Source organism: Manacus candei, unplaced genomic scaffold (genome assembly GCF_025592945.1).
Source record: "Manacus candei isolate 608988 ecotype Guabito, Panama unplaced genomic scaffold, ASM2559294v1 h1tg000017l, whole genome shotgun sequence".
NCBI classification, from domain to species: Eukaryota; Metazoa; Chordata; class Aves; order Passeriformes; family Pipridae; genus Manacus; species Manacus candei.
The window spans coordinates 1,593,285-1,612,887 of NW_026138065.1; the positions used below are offsets into that span (position 1 = coordinate 1,593,285).

At 37.7% G+C, this 19,603-nt stretch overlaps 1 protein-coding gene across 1 annotated transcript in view; it reads left to right on the top strand.

Annotated features, from left to right (window-relative positions):
• Positions 1 to 19,603, top strand: part of DISC1 (DISC1 scaffold protein) — a 189,251-nt gene that overhangs the window by 86,732 nt on the left and 82,916 nt on the right. The window contains exon 10 of the mRNA XM_051783465.1: positions 6,536 to 6,724. Coding sequence (XP_051639425.1) covers positions 6,536 to 6,724 — 189 coding nt within the window. The remainder of the gene's footprint in view (positions 1 to 6,535; positions 6,725 to 19,603) is intronic.

Consider the following 19,603-nt stretch of genomic DNA (forward strand, 5'->3'; position numbering starts at 1 on the left):
TGTCATTAACTTTCCTTATGTCTTTGCAAATACAAATTAGATTCAAATACAGAAGTTAGAGTGAGGTGACTTGTAGTTTAAAATTTTTATTTTTAATCTTAAAACTGTCTGTACCAGTGAGAGACCATGTGTCATCATCCTGTAGTTAGCATTACCTTGATTTCACTACATACTGGCAAGTTGGAGCTGCTTGGAAATGCTGTTGTGGGATGATTTCCAGCAGTAGAACAATAAGGGTTTTTTTCCTTATGTCAGTGTTCAAGTGTAGTTTATACGTAGCATGACGTAAATACTAGATAGCACATTTCACAAAACTTCATGTTTGGACTGTTGCCTCTTTGGCTGCTCTTTGATGCTCATTTAGGGCAAATTCAGTGTGGCTCAGAAAACAACTGTAACAAAAAGAGCCTCCTACTTTCCAGCTTTGGTGCTAAGTGCTATTGTTGGGACTGAGTATGTTAGAGAGGGGACAGAGCCATCAGGCTGGAAGATGCCAGTGCAGGATGAAGGACATTTTCAGCCATCCATCTGTGATTTATGTTAATGTGGATGTCTTGTTTTCAAATTTGTGCTGTAGTTGGTTGTTTCACGCAGAAATATGTGTGGACATACAGTTCTTGTCATGATGTTGAGTTCTTCCCCAAATGTGCCACATACAGCTCTCAATTTGTCTTTCACTGGAAGGCAATGGTACTCCTGTTTTTTTTAATCTGTTTCTGAGAACTGTTGTTTGGTATGTCTTGTCAGATGACATAGCTGGTTCCACACTTTCCAATTCCTACTTTCCGTAGCAGCCTGAGTTGATGGATTAGGGGCACATGGAGATTAATTCTACTTCATGGCTGCAATGTCTGGCTCCACCATACAATGCTGTGTACTGGTACATCTTCCCACTACAGTTGCTTTATTCTCCATGAAGTAGAATTTGCCACTGTGTGTTGGTGAAAGCGATGTACTTTTTGGCACATCTGTTAACTCACTTGAAAAATAATGCTAGTGAGTCCCCCAAACCAACTCTTAAGTGTTCACTCAGACTTCAGACAGCTATGTGTTGTGGTTTATCCCCAGCCAGAAATTAAGTACTACGTGATCACTTTCTGGTCCCAGTGGGGAGGAGAATTGGAAAAAAAAAGTAAAACTCAGGAGTTCAGGTAAGAATAGTTTAATAATCAAAACAGCAATGATAATGAAAAGGAGAGTGAGTGAGGCATAAAACTCAAGACAGGCAAGTGATGCCTAATACCAGTAAAGTGATGCTCACCACCTGCTGACAGATTCCCATTCAATGCCCAAACAGTGATTGCCCCCTCCCAGCCAACTACTCCCAGTTTATACACTGGGCATGATGTTCTATGGTATGGAGTATCTCTTTACCCAGTTTGGGTCAGCTATCCTGGTTGTGCTCCCTCTCAGCTTCTGGTGCACCTGCTTACTGGCAGAGCATGGGAAACTGAAAAGTCCTTGATTTTAGGGTAAGTGCTACTTAGCAACAACTAAAAACATCAGTGTGTCATCAACATTATTCTCAACCTCAGTCTAAAACACAGCTCTTAACCAGCCACTAAGAAGAAAATTAACTGTATCCCAGCCAAAACGAGGACACTGTGCTGTTTGTCTTTTTAATCTCAATTCCAAATGAGACTGCTGGATGTTACTGGCTTTCAGCAAATTTCAAAGGTGATTTGTTGTAGCTGAAATTCCAGCATGATATGTGACCAGACAGCAGAAAATCTTTGCTTCTGTTGCAGAAGTCAGTCATGTAGCAACTTACTCTCTTTCTCTCCTGTTACCTAAGCGGCTATCCCTGGAGCGGGAGAGAAGGTCAACTTATCTCTTTGGCACTTCCTTTTCTGGGGTTATGTATTCAAAGGAGACATGGTAGATGGGGAGAGGTGTGAAGGGAAGGCACTGACACCCCACGGGAGGCTGTGGTCTGGAGGGGATGTGAGAAAACCCCTGTGGAAGGGGACAGTGATGTCTCTCTTTCCACTGACTGTCCAGGGAGGCAAGGTGACAAATATCTGAACCTCAGTGCACGCACTTTTGGGGTCTGCACCTAGGTGGCATGAATATTTCTCTCCTAGGTCTTTCTCTGGTTTTCTTTCTTAACCTGGTTGGTAAAAAGGGGGTTGATGATTTCATACAGCCCTCAGGATCGTGGGTATCAGTTCTGGGCTGTTTTCCTATTCTCAGCTAGTCCTTTCCTCTCTACTGAACTTGATCTTACCACCTCTGTGAAGGATAACAAAAAATCCTTCTACAGATACATCAATAGCAAAAGGAGGGACAAGGAAAACCTCCATTCTTTACTGGATACGGGTGGGAATATTCCATCAAAGATAAGGAAAAGGCTGAGGTATTTAACGCCTTCTTTGTCTCAGTCTTCAACAGTAAGACAGGTTGTCCTGAGGACAACTGGCTTCTGGAGCTTGTAGAAAGAGATAAGAATCTGAACAGCCCCCTTGTAATCCAGAAGGAGACAGTTAGTGACCTGCTGAGCCACTTGGATCCCCACAAGTCTATGGGACCAGATGGGATCCACCCAAGGGTGATGAGAGAGCTGGCAGAAGAGCTCGCCAAGACTTTTTCCATCATCTACCAACAGTCCTGGCTCACAGGGGAGGTCCCAGATGGTTGGAAGTTGGTGAATGTCACGCCAATCCACAAAAAGGGCCGTAAGGAAGACCTGGGAAACTCCAGGCCCGTCAGCCTGACCTCAGTGCCTGGCAAGGTTATGGAGCAGATCATCCTCAGTGCAATCACGCAGCACCTGCAGGATGGACAAGGGATCAAACCCAGCCAGCACAGGTTTAGGAGAGGCTTTGGCACAGGTTGAGTCTCAGTATTGCTGAATTGCCATCTTCCAAACTTCTGCCTTTTACTTCAGCGTATTTTTGCCTTTTCTTATTGATAATGTTCACTTGAGCCTTTGAGTTGTTATTACTGATTTGAAATGTTATTACTTTGGGGTTTACTTACCCCCTTTCCCCCATACTCCCCCTTTTTTTTTTCTGGGTTACTCTATGGTGATTGATTCAGTCCAGGTACAGGAGGCTCTCTATGGCTGAGAATTACTTGAGAATTACCCAAATGCATGTCTGTGGGGTCTCTCGCCTGTTTCTAGATGACAGTTAACTTTCAGGATCACATCAATCATTCACTTGTGTTATGCTTCATAAAAGCGTTGGCACATGTTATTGCTTAAAAGCAATAATTGTAATTCAAATATGCTGGAATACTGTAAAATGTTTCAAGAGATGGTAGACCGTCCCTCATTTGCTGTTTATTTTTTCAGAGGTGCAAACACACTGGCAGTGATTCCAGAATCTTACATTTCTGTCATGTGTTAAGCTTTTTTCTTTGTGGGTAGGTGAATGATATTTATTTTCTTCAATTTCTTTTCTGGTGTTGGAATCACTTTGTATTCTCATTAGTCAGAGGGTGAAGGATTTTCAACCTTGAATTCCAGTGCTACTGATAAATACCATGCTGGCAAATGCCCTAAGCTAAAATGTAAACTTTCTTATGAATTATTAAAGGTAGTGGTGTTATTCTATGAAGAATTAATTTATAAATAATGGTAAAGATTGACCAGTCTATTATTTCTTAAATTCAAGCCAGTGTGCAATAGTTATACTTTACTATTAATGCAAAAATTGCTTCCTTGTCTGTGCTATAGTTTCATAAGGATGGGACTTATCTCTCTGCTTCAAGTATAAATAATGGTAACCTGTGAGTGTATGGAATTTCTGCCATAAATGTGAGAAAAAGTGTGATTAAAAAATTTGTGGGCCATTAACTTTGTCTTATATTTTGAAGGGGGCAGTATTTAATAAAGTTTAATTAATAACACATTTGCTGTTTTTTATAAAATGGGACAGATTTCAAACCATATTTTTAGTCAATTTATTGCTGGCAAATGGTATCAGAATAATGATATTTTACTTTGAGGCTACTAAATGGACAACAATATGCCCAATATAGAAAAATCTGACCATGAGCTGTTATAATGGACATGAGTTTGTGGCCTGTAACTATATATATATATAAAATATATTTGATGTGCAGAGTACTATTTAGCTGTAGTCATACAAGTAGAATTTTAGGAAGAGAGGAAATAAGGTAAATATATTAATGTTTACAGTATGTAAAGGCAATTATATAGCTGCTTTCTGCCTGGTGATTTTTTTTTTCATTACTGTTTTTCCAGTGTGGGTTGTTTTGCTTGATTTGGCTGGTATTTTTGGCATTCACATCAAGCTACTGGAGCTTACCTGATGTCACTGTCTGTAGAGAGTGGGTTATGAAGGATGCATGCAAGGAGGGAGCCCCAGAGGGCAAGATTAAGGAGGAAGTTTTAACTGTTTTTGTTGCTGTCTTTGAGATAATGATAATGTTCAGTCCCTCAAAGTGAAGTGTACATACTCAGTTCCTTATGACAGTGTACTGCAAGCATGTTATTCTACCTGTTCAGAGTACTGGATACTTCAAATTTGCTGCAGTAGTTTGTGCCCAGTATGTTTATATGAACTTATATTCAGTGGCTGAAATTGCACATTTCTAGTAAGTGTCACTGTAAGACAGGAGGAAAGATGGCAAAAGTGACATTTCGTTCTTCAGTCCTCTTCATAGAATCCTTGTCTCATGTGTTCGTTTAGTCCAGAATCTCAGCACTGGTCTCAGCCTATTAATTCCTTAGCTTTGTTGTCTCTGTACAGATTTTCTGAGAGAGCAGTCCAGTTAGCTTCAGTGATTTTTGAGTTTCCTGGGAAGAGTTTGGTCTGACTTATATCACCCAATCAGAACTCTTTCTCTGGTATGGCTGTATAAAATATAGCTTTGAGTGGTTGACAGAGTAACAGTTACTGTGTTCACTTACAGAAAATAATTATTTTATCATCGAAAAGAGGAATTTTAACATTTTCATGATATTAACAGAATAAAATATCTTGACATATGTCTTCAGAATGTTTCTGTGGCATCCAATGTGACTTTGCCTCAACAAACAACCCCAGGAGGGCATGTTTTTTCATGCTGGCAGCTATGAATTGTATATTAATTTTTTAATCAACCTTCTTATGGCATTTAGAAAGCAGTTACTTTGGTTGCTGTGATTGAGGTCAGAACTCACTGATGGTACTTGTGCTGCACGAGGTTTTTGTATGGTCTTATGAATTTTCACTGTAGACTTTCAGGCATTTCTGTTGTCATGGGAAGCTGCATCATGTGGGGGGGGGGGTTGTTGGCTTTTGGGCATGTATCTGAAGCCATTTCCTTATAGCCTCAGTTCTGATATAAACTTCTCCTCTGGGAATTAAGATCCATTCAGCTTGTATAAAACTTTCATATGCAATATCATACCTTTTTCCTTGCTGTCTACTGAAATGTAAGGGCAGGCTCCAGATTCTAATGAAGATTCTCTTGCCTTCATGTATTATTGAGACTCCTGTGCTTTGATGCTTGGGATGAGGTCAGGTGAATAAAGCTGGACTTAAGTCCTGTTACCTTAGAAGTGTCTGAATATCTGCCATTTTTCTAGTGATTTTTATCTTGCTTATCTTGCTGCTTTGTTTTACCTATTTGGAGACATGACAGATTAAGATAATAAAATTTGTTCTGTTGTTTCCCAGCAAATGCACTGGTAACCCGTAAGATCGTACTATTTGTAAAGCTTATTTTTAGTTATTTAATTGTCTAATTCTTTGTAAGATGGAACTGGTAAACAGGGTTTTAGCTGAGAATTAGAAATAATGGAATTTGACCTCTTAAAAAGAAAAAAGAGAGGAAGAGGTCTACTGAAACTACCATAGCCTTGAGACTAAAAAAAAAAAAACCTCAAGAAACCAAACACAAAGCAAGACTATCATACTTAACAATGTTCAGTCTTTAAACCAGAGTTATCTGATACAGTATTTTCCAAAATTTTGGAAAGTACAGGCTCTCTTTGGCTCACCTGCCCTCATACGACCATTTGAGTTTGCAACAGGATGTTTCCTCCAGGAGAACGATTGTAGTTATTCACTGAAAGTGCTTCCATTCACTCCTGCACTGTGGAGGAATGGAGCCCCTCTTGGCAGCTGCTGGTGGTGGTACTTTGGGGTCTCGCAGGTTGACAGCCTTTGTTTAAAAAGTACTGTGAATTGAGGTGTACTCCAAAAGAAGAAAATCGTCTTACAGATCACACCACAATGACCAATGAATTGCAGTTTGGCGTTTCTGAAGTATGAACCCTTAGGAACAGGTTTCCTGCAAAAATATAAATTGTATCAATAATTAAAGACAATACTATTTCTGTGTGTATAAGGTCAAATCAGTTACAACAATTATTTTTTTTCGTAATATTAAAGAAATGGATGCTTGCAAAGCAGATTTTCCTTTTGGTTTTCTTTTGTTCCCCCAAAATTGATCTTTCAATTGCTTTTGGGAAGTATAATTGCCTAATTTCCTGGGATTGCTATGTAACCTACTGATGTTGCAAGTGTCTGCTTCATTGTCTTTTTCCTCTTTCTTCCCCCTGCCCCCACAAAACATGCAGGAAGTAATTTTGGCACTGCGAAGGATCTTGCAGAAGAAATAAGGTCATTAACATCTGAGAAGGAGGGACTGGAAGGACTACTCAATGAACTGTTGGTTCTGAGTGCCAAAAATGTCCGAAAGTTAGAGAGAATTAAAGATGATTACACCAGACTGAAGCAAGAACTTGAGCAAGGAGAGACTGCCTTTGGTAAGTAGTTCACAGGCTGTTACATCTTTTTACTCAGTCCAGAACTCCTGGAAGTGTGCTGGGTTTGATGAATCATTCTGCTTTTTACAAAACGTACTGAATGTCCTGAGGAAAGTTTGGTCAGGACCTAGATAAGCAGTATGCTCAATGTCTTCTCAACTGTTTCCACTGGAGTTGAGGGAGGCTTGTGGGAGAAGGGATATTACAGTGATATACAACTTTTTGAAATCTCTCTTAGCCCAGTTCTCAAAACCTTTCTTTTCTAAACCGTTTTTATCATAGTGATGATGGTACTGTGCATGCATTCACATACAGAGGAACATGTAGTCTTTGATGCGGAAGCAATAGGTGTAGCCAGCTGTGACAAAAGGAACATGTTTACTATATACAACTAAATGTTTCTTGTGTACATATATACCATATTTGGTGGTGGATCTGAACATATGAAGTGGAAGGGATGCCTGATTCTGAAAGCAAGAGTTTTCATAGCAAATTTAAGTTTGAGAGAGGGTTTAAACAGCTTGCAAAATGCTGCTCTCCTATAACTGTAAGCAGTATGCTTGGGTTGTAGTGTCATGGTGGAAATGGGGAGGTTGTCTGCAATTACTGGGCAAGTTATTGACAAATGAGCAAATAGCGAGGTCATTCCTAGACTTTGCTTACCCTCTTGTCTGCTGTACTCTTTCCTGAAGCTAAGCAGATAAATGGCCTTAGTGCTTGCTTAAATGAAAAGACTGAGTAACATTTGACTGCCTGCAAATGTACAGTTACTATAGTTACTTCCATAGGTATAAGTATAATTCTGAGTTACTTTAAAGCTCTAGGGGTTTGAAATGTCTTTTTTTTTCCAGGATCTTATGAGTACTATTTCCAGATCTTACGGTTAGTATTTCTCCGTACCAAGTGGATAAGAAGAGCTATCTTAGAAACAAAAATATTTGTAGGCAACTGGATACATCTATGACTGTTTTAAAAATGAATAGAACTTTATATGTATACACACTACTAGATAAGAACTTTTTAAAATCTAGATAAAAATTTTAAAAACTATTCCTCAAATTTAGTGCATTGTGATATAAACCCACAAATGCACATCAGGCAATGCTTTCTCTTTACTTGGATTTGCAGGAGAGTTGAAAAGGGTTCTAACCTTCTAATCAGTCCATTTTGTTTCTCTTTTGTTCCTAGGGCAATTAAACTTCCTATAATTCACATTTACTTCTCATTTGTATTTTTCTTCAGCAGGGTTTTAAATAAAGCCTGTACAAGACTTTTGCTGAAGCAACAGAATTTGTAGCAGTTCAGACTCTTTTCTTTCCCTGTTACATTTATGTAGCAGTAAGGAGATGTCTTCTTGATCTGATACACTATCCCACAATTTAAGAAAATAAATTTCAAAATACTGAATGTTTGCTATGGGGATTGTTGTCTTAATTTATTGTGACTCTATAGGCATAAGGAGAAATTTATCCTTGTGTAAAATAAAACTCTGTCAAGCAGATACTAGTCATAGATACATAAATTGAAACATGAAATATTCCTTTCTTCTTGTTCCTACCCCCTTTACATGTGATCTACACAATTTTCTTCTTTAACAAATGGAAACTCACTTAGGTTTGAGAACTCTAGCGTGAGTTTGATACCATCGCATTTAACAGAATATGAGCCTTCTGATGCACTCTGGAAACCAGTATGCAGTTGATGTCTTGAAGATGGCATGCACCCTTATGAAATCGGTGTTATTCAGCACTTTTATATTTAGAGAAAAAAGCGTAAAGAGTTGGAATACAATTTTTCTACCATTTGTTTTTGCTGTTTTAAAGAACTGGAGGTAAGTGTGTTGACTTTGTCTGCACTGTGAAAGGTGGGATTTGAGTTGGGGTAGCTGAGTTGACTTACTTCACAGCCTCAGGCTTGGTGTTTTGTTTATGCCAGTAAAATCTGTGTCGCTGTGGAGGAAGGCAGTTTTGCCTTTTCCTTGTGTTCCTGCCCCAGCCCGTACACCAGGTCAGTGTAGACAAGAAACCTGATGTGAGCTAGGCATTAGAATGCCCGTGTGGCCCACTGCTGTGTGGTGGAAGCACCAGCATCAGCACGAGGGGTTCAGCAGGTCTGTGGGACTTCTGATGGCAAGGGGTGTTGACCCATTGGTTTTGGTGACAGTGTGAATTTTGGGAGAGTATAGTGTGGCAGGAAAATGGCTCCTATGATGCTTGTTCCTTGAGCTAGTAGGGCACCACAGGTTCAGTTACTCTGTGGTGTGAGTAAAATTAGTGTGAGTTGTATCACTGCTGGTGCTGCCTATTCTTGGTTAGTTTGACTTCTTAAAGCTACAAGCCAGAGAGAGAAATCCTTTCTCCATCTAATTGTACTAGCTGAAGATGTTAATGTCCTCTCTGTTTTTGTTAATATCTGTCTGCCCAGCATTTATTAGCTTGACCTGAAGGGCTCTCTAACTGAAACAGCAAAAATGATCAGGGCTAGGCTGGCTGATCTGTGTCCTGGTGTGCAGTAGGGATTTGCCTGTGATTCCTTCTTGTGGCAGACTTGTGCAATGCTTTAGCTTTGCTATGAAATAAGTGTCTGTCCATAAACTAAACATAGTCCAATGAAAGCGATATGGGGAAAGAGGTCTCTTGATCTTTATGGAGTGATCAGGGAAGGGGGAATGGCTTCACACTGAAGGAGGATAGACTTAGATTAGCTTTTAGGAAGACATTCTTTATTGTGGGGGCGGTGAGGCACTGGAACAGGTTGCCCAGAGAAGCTGTGGGTGCCCCATCCCTGGGAGTGTTCTAGGCCAAATAGGACAGGGCTTTGAGCAACCTGGTCAAGTGAAAGGAGGGTTGGAACTAGATGATCTTTGAGGTCCCTTCCAACCCAAGTCTTTCTATGATTTTGATCTTTAAAGGCTTATCTCATTTTAACTAAGTCAGTGGGTTTAGAAGTCCTTCACTTTAGAAAGGGGATGCTTTATTTTCTTTAGTAAAGGTAATCAGATCAACTAGAGCTGTTATCTCCTCAGTCTTGCTTATGAATTGTTTCCAGGGTGTAATCCTATACTTTCCCTGCCTCAGGAATCCTCTCTCTTTTTATATAGCACCTCTACCTGGCTATTCCTGTACATGTCTATTTCTTCATCATCTACAGTTTGAATTGTTATGTTTCGTGCCTGTGAGCTTCTTCAAAACTTTTTTTTTTTGAACTGAAGATAATACTCCTTTGTATGAAAAGCATTAAATAAAAAAAAATTAAATGCTAAAATATGTGCGTATATTTGTCTTTCTCTTGTGTATAAATTGGTCACCTACTTTTTACTTCACTAATAATTGTTGATTTCTCACAGTAATGCAGATATAAGGAAGCAGACGTCAAGGGAAGAGACTTAATCACACAATAATCAGAGCTGGAATTTTAAATAGGACACATCATTAGCATGTTAATGAATTTTCTCACTCTGTGCCAGCTGCCCCAGTATAAAAGATATTGCAGATGTAGTGCAAAAATCAGGCTTGGCTTATTGCACTGAGAGCTGTCAGTGCTCCCTGTAAAGGAAATTTGACAAAAAGTCCTTTTGTATTTTTAGAGATGCTCAAAAATGTTTTTCCCATTGGATAATAGAAGCATTGACAAGTAACGCTATGTATTAGCATTTTAGGATGAATAGTACTAATTTGCCCTTTAGACTTTGACTTTCTTCTGAGGGCATTAAAAACGCTTCTGTAAAAGTGATCAAATTTTATTGTCATTTTATAGGTAGGAAAGCCAGACACTTAGAGGTCATGTAATTTTACCTGAAATGGTGGTGAAACAGTTTCCCAATTGATGGTCTAGCATCAGTACAAGTCCTGATTGAATCAATCACTTGCAATAAATAGATGTGAAATCAAGTGATACTGTGATTTTGTGTGAGCTTTACGTTCTTCTAGATGGTAGCCTAAGACATAATGGTTCTGGGGAAATTGCTGAAGGTCTTGTACTTGATTGTTGACCTGCCTTATAAAGTCAGAAGGTTCTTGTATGGCAAGGAAGAGAACTGCTTTATAACCCGGAAAAACCAAACTTGTGTTCCAGACAAGTGAAGCTTGATTACTTGCCTGTCTGCCAAACTGTTGGGTTGCACTTACAAGTCCTGGCTTGTGTTGATTGGCATTTGTAACCCAGGGCTGGAAATGAAACATATCCTCTTGTTATTATTACCAGTACTGATCGGCAAGTTTTCCTACCTCGTCTGCTGAGTTCCTTTTTTGGCCGCTCTCAGCCTTTTTCTGGCCCTATTACACTTTCGGGAAACCATTTCCTAGAAGGTAGTGGATGTATGCACAAAACCAGGGAGCACCATGTTTCCTGATCAAATTGCTAGGCTGTGCTTGTCAAGTCATGTTAAGTAGAGTTTCTATGCTGAATTAATTTCTAGAGGAAATATAAAATAAAGGCTTTCATGCACATGAAAATAACTTTTTAACCTGTTTTAAAAAAACCCTCTTGTTTGAAGGCTGATACTTCAGTCTCTACTGCTCAACTTTTGTTGGCATCCTTGAGTTTTATTGTCTTAGAAATTGCTTGTGTAAGACCTAAAGCTCTTACCAACCTGCTTGTACAGTAAAGCTTTCTGGAATTGAACAGATATATTTATTAAACAATGAACTAGATGTAGCAAAGGGGTTTCTTGGGAAGCTGGAATTTTCTTTCATGCTCAGTTTTTCTTTCTTTTGTTCAGTACTCACACTGCATGCTTGCACAGAATGTCTTACAGCTTTTTGTCCTCATAACAGAGGAGAAACCTATCCTAGTCCATTTTTTTAATTTGCTTTTTTAAAAGAATATATCTGTGTTTTGGCCTAGCTACTTAGGAATAAAATGTGTTCAGAATGTACTTTGAAGAATAACAAAAATTATTCTAATCTTTTTGCAGTCATTGTTTCAAAAGCTGCATTTTTGACTGTTATAGAGGATGCAATTAATTAGTCTAAAACTTATTGTGTGGACAGCAGAAACCACTAGTGGTGCTGCCTAAAGTAATGCTGGCTGTTGCATACTGAAATATTTATGAAAAGCAGGTTCTGTGCTCCATGTACAATTGCAGGGGATGTGATTTATCAAACTGTTAATGACCATTTACTGCAAAGCATTTTTATTCTCTTTCAAAGACACATTTTTGTTCTGACAGGTTCAACAGTGAAAGTCTTATAATAGAAACACTAGAAGCACATGCAGTGTGCTTCCCACTGGGAAATTTACCTTTTGTTTGTTTGTTTAAATATTTGTTTTTAATAATAGCTATTATATAAAAACTTCTCTTTTTCTTTTCGTAACTGATTTTTGTAAAGCTTTTTGAAAATGTCTAAAGATTGTTAACAACTTTACAGCATTTTTAATTGTTGCAAAAAATACCAACTCAGGATCTGCCTATGACATGACCAAAATGATTCCGTTTTTTACTTCAGTGATTTTTTCAGGTGGTATTTTTAATTTTCTTCCTCAGTGCTAGTTTTTCTGCACCAAGTAGGCTTTTCATATTGTTTCTGTAGTTTGTGTCTGAGCAATTATCTGATTTAAAACTGAAAAGCCAAACCTTTTGATTGCTTCTGTTTAAATAAATCATTAAAGGAGAACCACATAGTGTGTAACAGATGGGCTTCCATGAGGAAGAGGCTGCTCTGAGTTTCACTGTGTGACCACTTCTAATTTGTGCAAGATGATTATGTTCTGCATGTCATACCTGTGTGAAACGCTTGTTGTCATTAAAGTGAGTGGTGAAATGGAACAGCTTATTGCTTGTGTCTATGGCCATCTCTACTTAAATAGTGATCTTGTCAGATTTAGCCAGCATTCATTCTATTTAGCTTTCACAGGAGGTATAAACCCCTCAGTGGTGATGCAGGAAAGGGACTGGCACTGCAACTGGTATCATCCTTTATTCTGAGCTGACGTTCATCCGATACTCCAAAGTAGTGCTTGGCAACCTTCTGTTGGGCAGCATGTAACAGTCATGTCCACATAAGAAAAGCAAAGGATAAAACAACAACAACAAAACCCCCAAGAAGCCCAGTCTTGTGGAGTTCCTTTTGTTTTGTCTTGGCCAAATACAGCATGAGTAATTACACTGCTCATTAGTACTGCTCTCCGCTGTTTCATTTGAAAAATTGGAGTTTCTGCATTTACATGGACTTGTACTGTTATGCTTATTCTGTGCTTGTTTGTGTTTCATTGATTGTGTGAGCATAAGTAACATTTTTAAAGCAGTTGGGATCTTTTAGGTTATATATACCCATATACATCTTTTGATCTTATAATTCTGTAATGGTAGTAACTGCATATCAAATTGTTGTCAAGTTTTGAGGATCACATTCAGAATAATGATTTTCATTCCACATCATATCTATTAAATATTATTTAACTTTTCAGTAGTTGAAGGGGAGGAGGAGTTTGTGTGTTATGGAATTGCCTTTTTTGATAAATATTATCAGTAGAATTTAGTAACATATAAAGAATCAGTTCTGCTAGGCATTTCCTGTAACTAAAATCTCGAATAAGTTTTTATTTCAGATGTCTATTTTTGTCAGGATTGAAAAGATTGGAAACCAGTCTGTTTAAGCATAATTAAGCTTGCCATATGCCTTGAGTCACTTGTAATTGTGTTTCTTGAAATGGTGATTATAAAGGTCATCTTGTCTGATGGTGTTCATTTAAATATGTAAAATACTTTGATTTTCACTTGGAGGATAGAGGTTTAGTTTGTATAAATGTAGTAGAGGTATTAAATTCTGTATAATTAGATGCAAATATGTGTAATGTAGGAAATATGAAATATGTGTTCAGGCAGCTTGAACTGACACAGCAGCTTGGTTCAAAGACCAAGTCTTTTGATCAGGGCCTTTCTATGTTGATGCTCAAAGATGAGCTTCTCTTCTATCTCTTTCTTTCGAGATCTGGTGGTAATAACTTTATTGAAATGGTTTATATATCTATGTAATGCTTTATAGACAGCAGTATGACGTAATTGCACACAGAATAATAACTCCTGAAGTGACCTAAAACTAGTTTTGCAGTCACAGGGGACTTATATACCAGCTGCAAGAAATAGAGCTTGGTCTGAAGTTTTACTCTAACTCTCTTCAGGGAAAATGAAAAATTTCATCTTTAACTAAGATAAGCATAAGGAAATCAAGGTTTTGTAAGTTTAGTGCCACAGAAATGTAGAGTGTCTCTGCTTTTTAGTTCAGCTTCTTCAGCTGACTGCCTTGCAACAGAATAAGTATGAAGAAGCAACACAGATGAGTAAATTTGGAATAACTGTGGAAGTGTTTATCACCAATTTTAATCATTCTTCATTAGATTCTAATTCTACAGCTACCTCTTCTGAGATACTGGGCTCAGATAAATTTCACAATGTTTGTTTTCCTTAGTGACTATAGCTAATTTCGGAAAGAATGTAGTGCTAAGATGCCAGAAAGCTAGGATTAAAAAACAGAGAAAAAATAGTGTCTTCTCTTCATTGGACAGATGGAACAGGTTCCCACATGCAATTCAAACTACTTTAGCATGACACTAGCCCTGGTGACGACCAACAAACATTCTTGCAAGTTTACCACTTCTATAGTTTGAGCAACTCATGTTATAAAATTTGTTTTATTTCATTGTGTAACCCCTTTCCTGATAGTATACAGGTACTGTTTCTACATGTTATATGAAGAGAATTCTAGTTTTGGAGGAAAGATATTGCATGTGACTGGAGTTGTTCAGAAGCAGGCAGAAAGCTCTGTCTGGTGGTGGAATGCCTAGAAGACGATCAAGAAAGTGATGACCTATGTCGTTATGCTTAATAGATAGGATCAAATTAATTTTCAAAGAAAGGTAAATACTACTTTCCTTGTCTCACAGACAAGGTAGTGGAGTTTTGGGTTCTGTTCATTTTGCCGTTTCAGGTACTGCCTGTATGTATTTGGTCAGGACCTGTTGGATGGGATTACAGCATGTATTTGACAACTTGATCCTGAAACGTTAATAAGTTGGAAGTACAAAACCAGTTTTTGGTCTCTTAAAAACCTGAAGCTTATTGAAAAAGTCAATGAACAGTTGGTCTGGCATTCACAGGTTTCTTTAAATTACATTCTTTTTGTTGTTATTAATGTCATACAAAATGGTTTTGCTTTGTTTTCTTTATTTTTTTTGACATTGTTCAAGTTAGATTAACATGGTCAGGTCCCAGAAATGTGCAAAGGGCTCTTTAGGATACTTTGCCTCATTTAGCTTCCTTTGAGCATGAGCATAGAGATGGATAGAATATTTAAGAAATAGTGTCAATTTGTTTTCAAGTAGTACTTCAGTGAAACCAGTCTCAGGCAGTTATCCTTCCAAATACTCAGAATTTCTGCAGATTTAAGATAAAAATAGTACAGCACTTTATTTTCAGTTAATGTTTCAGATTTTATTTGATTTTTCTGGCTATAAGCAAGAAAATGTTGGTTTGGGTCATCTGGGGTCACTGATGTAAAATCAATGTCCTAGAACAGGGTTATACCACTTCAGAGTGTGAAAATACTGTTTAACCTTTTAGTTGCAGGTATTTTTTAGATGTATGTATTTTGATTCAAAATCTTAGCACATGAATACATTTCCACCTAAAAGTTTTCATGGAAGGATTTTGATAGTATGCAAGTCTAATTCTGTGCTTGCATAAATACATGCAATTTGTAAAGAATTGTACCTCCTTACATTGATGGTAAATTCACCTCACTGACTGAAGAAAAAGTCAGATATTTATTTTTCTGAGGCATTACCTTTAATCTTTGCTTTGATATTGACTGGCAATATTCAGATACAGCACCTAGGAGTATGTACATCTAAGCAAAAGAACCCCCTAGGATACCGTTCCATTTGGAATACAAAATGTCCCTTGTGAAATACAGGTTTGTTTTCTCCAGTTCTTGTTCCTCTTGATTGTCAGATGCAAAGTAATTTCTGCATCATTCTTTCTTGCTTTATTGGTTTAAGGCTTTCTTTGAGGTATTTGCAAATACAGTAGTAAAGACACAAACTAAATGAAGGTTTCTGTAATTAAGATACTGTAAAATAGGGACGTTATCAACCTTGACTGACTTTTTACTTAATAATTATATACTTACAGTGAATGAAATGACTGTCTGCTGGATAGGTTGTTACTTCAATTACCACAGAGTTCCAATCATACTGCAGGCTATATAACCACAGATATGTGGAAGTATAGCCAAATCTGGCATAATGGATAATAATATTTATCAAACGATGGGGAAGTATAATACCTGATGATAAACCCAGAATAAACCCACTGAAATTGTAATCCTCTCTAGAACAGCTGGGTTTTGTCCCTAAAATTAGTTTAATGCTACATGTATTATCCTAAAGAAGACTTTACAATAGAAAACTTCTTCCAATTGTCACCTTTTACCAAGATACAAAAGCAGAAATGCAGAGAATTTAAATGGAAGAAAGAGAGATTATTTGTTCTGACAATGATTCCCCAGAGAAAATGTATTTTCAGTTCTTGGGTTTCTTCTCTTAAGCTTTTAGTCTTTTTCTGTACTTCCATTAAATCCTAACTGATTACTCTGAGGCAATGGAAATCTTATTATTTAGAGCAGAGTTAAATACTTTCTAACTCCTGTTCAGGAACTGAAAGTTTTCATCCAAGAATTTTTCTCCTCTGTCCTTGGAGACGTAAACTGGAGTAAAAGGCAGAAAACCAAAGAATTGCTAATGCCTGGAGTTAGGAGCTGCAACTCCATGTGTCCTTCCAGTTTGATTTCTCTTCTTACTCAAGCAGGAACAGAGAGAGTGTGCTCATGATTCAGTTGATTTGGGCCACAGTTTCCTTGTATGAGGACTAGAGGTAATCACTGCTGCTGTTACAACTCTGTTGTGAGGTCTGTGGTCTGCAGACTCAATACTTAAACACGGGAGACGGTAGTGGCAGGCTGTAGTATAAGGCCCAGGGATTTTGTCACCTATAATTGTGAAGAATTTGTGGCCCATGTGCAGCAGGTGCTCGCGATTAGTATTATTTCTGAGTGCCTGCTAGAGTTCAACTGATAGGCTGAGATCATGTAAGAAATGTAAGAAATACATCAAACTGGATATTCAAAAGATTACTTTTTTGTTGCTGTGTTTGAACCCTAGTTTTTTTCTTTATACAAAAATATTTAGTAGACAGAATATAATTGAAGCTTTGTATGATGCTAACTGAAAAGAAGATTCAGTCATCGTATTTGTGGATGATATCTTTGGTTTGATGTGTGTGTTGAAGGCTTGGGTAAAGATAAACAGGCATGTTTGCCAAGCTGCATAAGATTAAACAGTTCATTACCTGTTGGAATTATCAGCTGGAAGACACCTTGCATAATTTGGACTACAACCTTTATATGCTTTTGACTGGACTATTCCTCTTATCTAGTGAAGTGCATTGAAATATAATTAACAGTGTGAGCTGGCAATGACAGGCTGAAACTATGTGTATTTTTGTGCAGATAAACAATCCTGTATCTGGATCAGAAGTCATAGTAACGTTTTATCTACTAATTTTTTCCCCGGTTCCTGTGTTCTAAAACATTGTACAGAGAAAAATTATCTGTGCTCAGTGCCAGAGAAAAGCAAATAGACACCAGCCATGTCTCCTGTATGCTTGACTTTAAGAACCTTTGGAAAATGTTAAATCCTGCAGTAAACAGCAGTAGTTGTAGATCTTCCATATTCTTGTTTTTGAATGTATTGTTGGAGAGAGAATTTTGAAAATACCTGGAGGCAGAAATTCTGATCCATTGATATTAGTAAGTGTTTTGCCTCCAGTTTCAGCAGAGGTCAGGGTTTCACTTGTGGCATTCTACTACATCGAAGCTGCAGCATTCATTTCTGATCTGAACTGCTTAGATGCAAGTCCCCTTATTTTGATGAAAGTGCTGTCCACATAAGAAAGAGCAGAATTTGGTGAGAAATTCTTTTAACTAGGAAATCCTTCAATCTCATCACAAATAATAAATTTTGAAGTTGGTAGGCCTCTTCTATTAGAGAAGAATCAGTTATTTTATTTTGTAGATTTTAAGCCAAATGCTAATTGCTACTGATTTTTAGTTCAGTGAACTTACAGTCCTTTGACTTTTACAACTAATTTATTATGTTAGGATGTTGTTTCTCTGTAGTTAGGAGAAAACTATTTTTTTACAAGTCAGAGCATTTGCAGTGTGGCATTTCCAACAGAATCACCTGTAGCATTTATTCTTACTGCAGTAAAAAATGACCTGAATGAAATGTATTGCTCTTGTAGTTTCATGTTTCCAGTGTACAATCTTGTGGGTATATACATGTCCTTGATCTAACTCTTGATTTGTATAGATGTTCTTTGATCTGTTATCAAAATAAAAATTTGCTTGTGCTAGCAGAGAAATATTAAAACCCCAGTGTAAAGTTTATTCCTTCTTTTCAGTACCTTTGAAAAAACCCCTGTATGAGTACCTGTGTAATGTATCATTGTTCATTAGCTCATGAAATGGTCACCCACGTTCTTAGGTGGGAGGATAGTATTCCAGGAGGAGAGATACCCTCTAAATAAGCCTTAGATACTGGCTCAAATATCCAAAATGGTGGTGTCCTTTTTAGGACCTTAGATTCCAATGCAAAGGCATAGATGTATTTATTAGCTTAGGTGTTTTTTTTTTTCTTCATGTCTTTTCTGTTTATTTGCTTAAGTAATGCCAGTCTTGGGAAAATTTAAAATTAAAAAAAACTCTAGAGAGGGACACGACTATTCCAGCAGCTTTGTAGTGCTGAACAGAGCTTCTGACAGTTTCTACCAAGTACATAGATTAGTCTTTTGTCAGCCTGAAAAAGCATGGATGTTGTGTCAGCGTCATAGCTCAAAGATGCTTCATGAGCAAACTGACCAGGACTCAAAAAGATTTTGTCTGCAACCTGTCTGCAGTATGGGTTATAGACCACAGGAAATTGAAAAAGAAAACCCATGTATTTGAATAGCTTTTCCCAAGGAGGCCGATTAAAACCAGTTGCACGTATGAGCCATCTCTGTTCAGCTTAGAGAACAGAAGTCTGAGATTGTTTGGTGGCAGCCTGCAAGTACCTGCTCAGAGACCAGAACTTGATAGTGGAAAGATTGTTATGGTGATAGACAAAATCAGAAGTGATCATTTCTAATGGCTCGTAATTGAAGCTTGACAACTTTAGATTAAAAAAACCAGAGTAATTCACCTTCTCTCTGACAGGACAATTAGATTTTGCCAGAGTTAGAAAAGATTGTTGTAAGTTTCCAGTAACTCTTTGGCTTTTTTTATATCTAGTTCTAACTGGAATCAATTCAGAAAAATCTTACTACCTGAGTTTTGCAGATGAACAGCATCATCTAATGCAGTAACTTCTGTTAAACTTGTGTTCTGGAACTGTTGTTTTATTAATAGATTGATAACTAGAGAAGCTATTCCTGTTTTGGTATTTTCTTTGATGAATAAAGCCCAGTGTAGAATGATAACATTTTCTATAAGTGTTACAGTTCATTGGGTCCTGCAGTAATTCCTGGTTCTCTTCCTTCCTGCTTTTTTCTTTAATTTTTAAATTACTAGCTCCCAATACTTTTCAGTCTCTGCATGGTTTATTTTCTTCTCCAGCTTACGCTATATGAAATTGTTTTCTTACCATTCAGTAATTCATTGAAGTTCTGTTTGCCTGAGCTCCTAATCACATGGAGCACAATTTCACACCTTTTCCAAGGCAGTGCACAGTTCACCAAGACCACATTTTTCCTACCTGATTTATTTATTCTTAAAAGAAGATGCTGTACACAAGTCTTCTCTGACTTGTGTAATTCCTCAAAGGCACAAGTATGTAGGTGTTTGC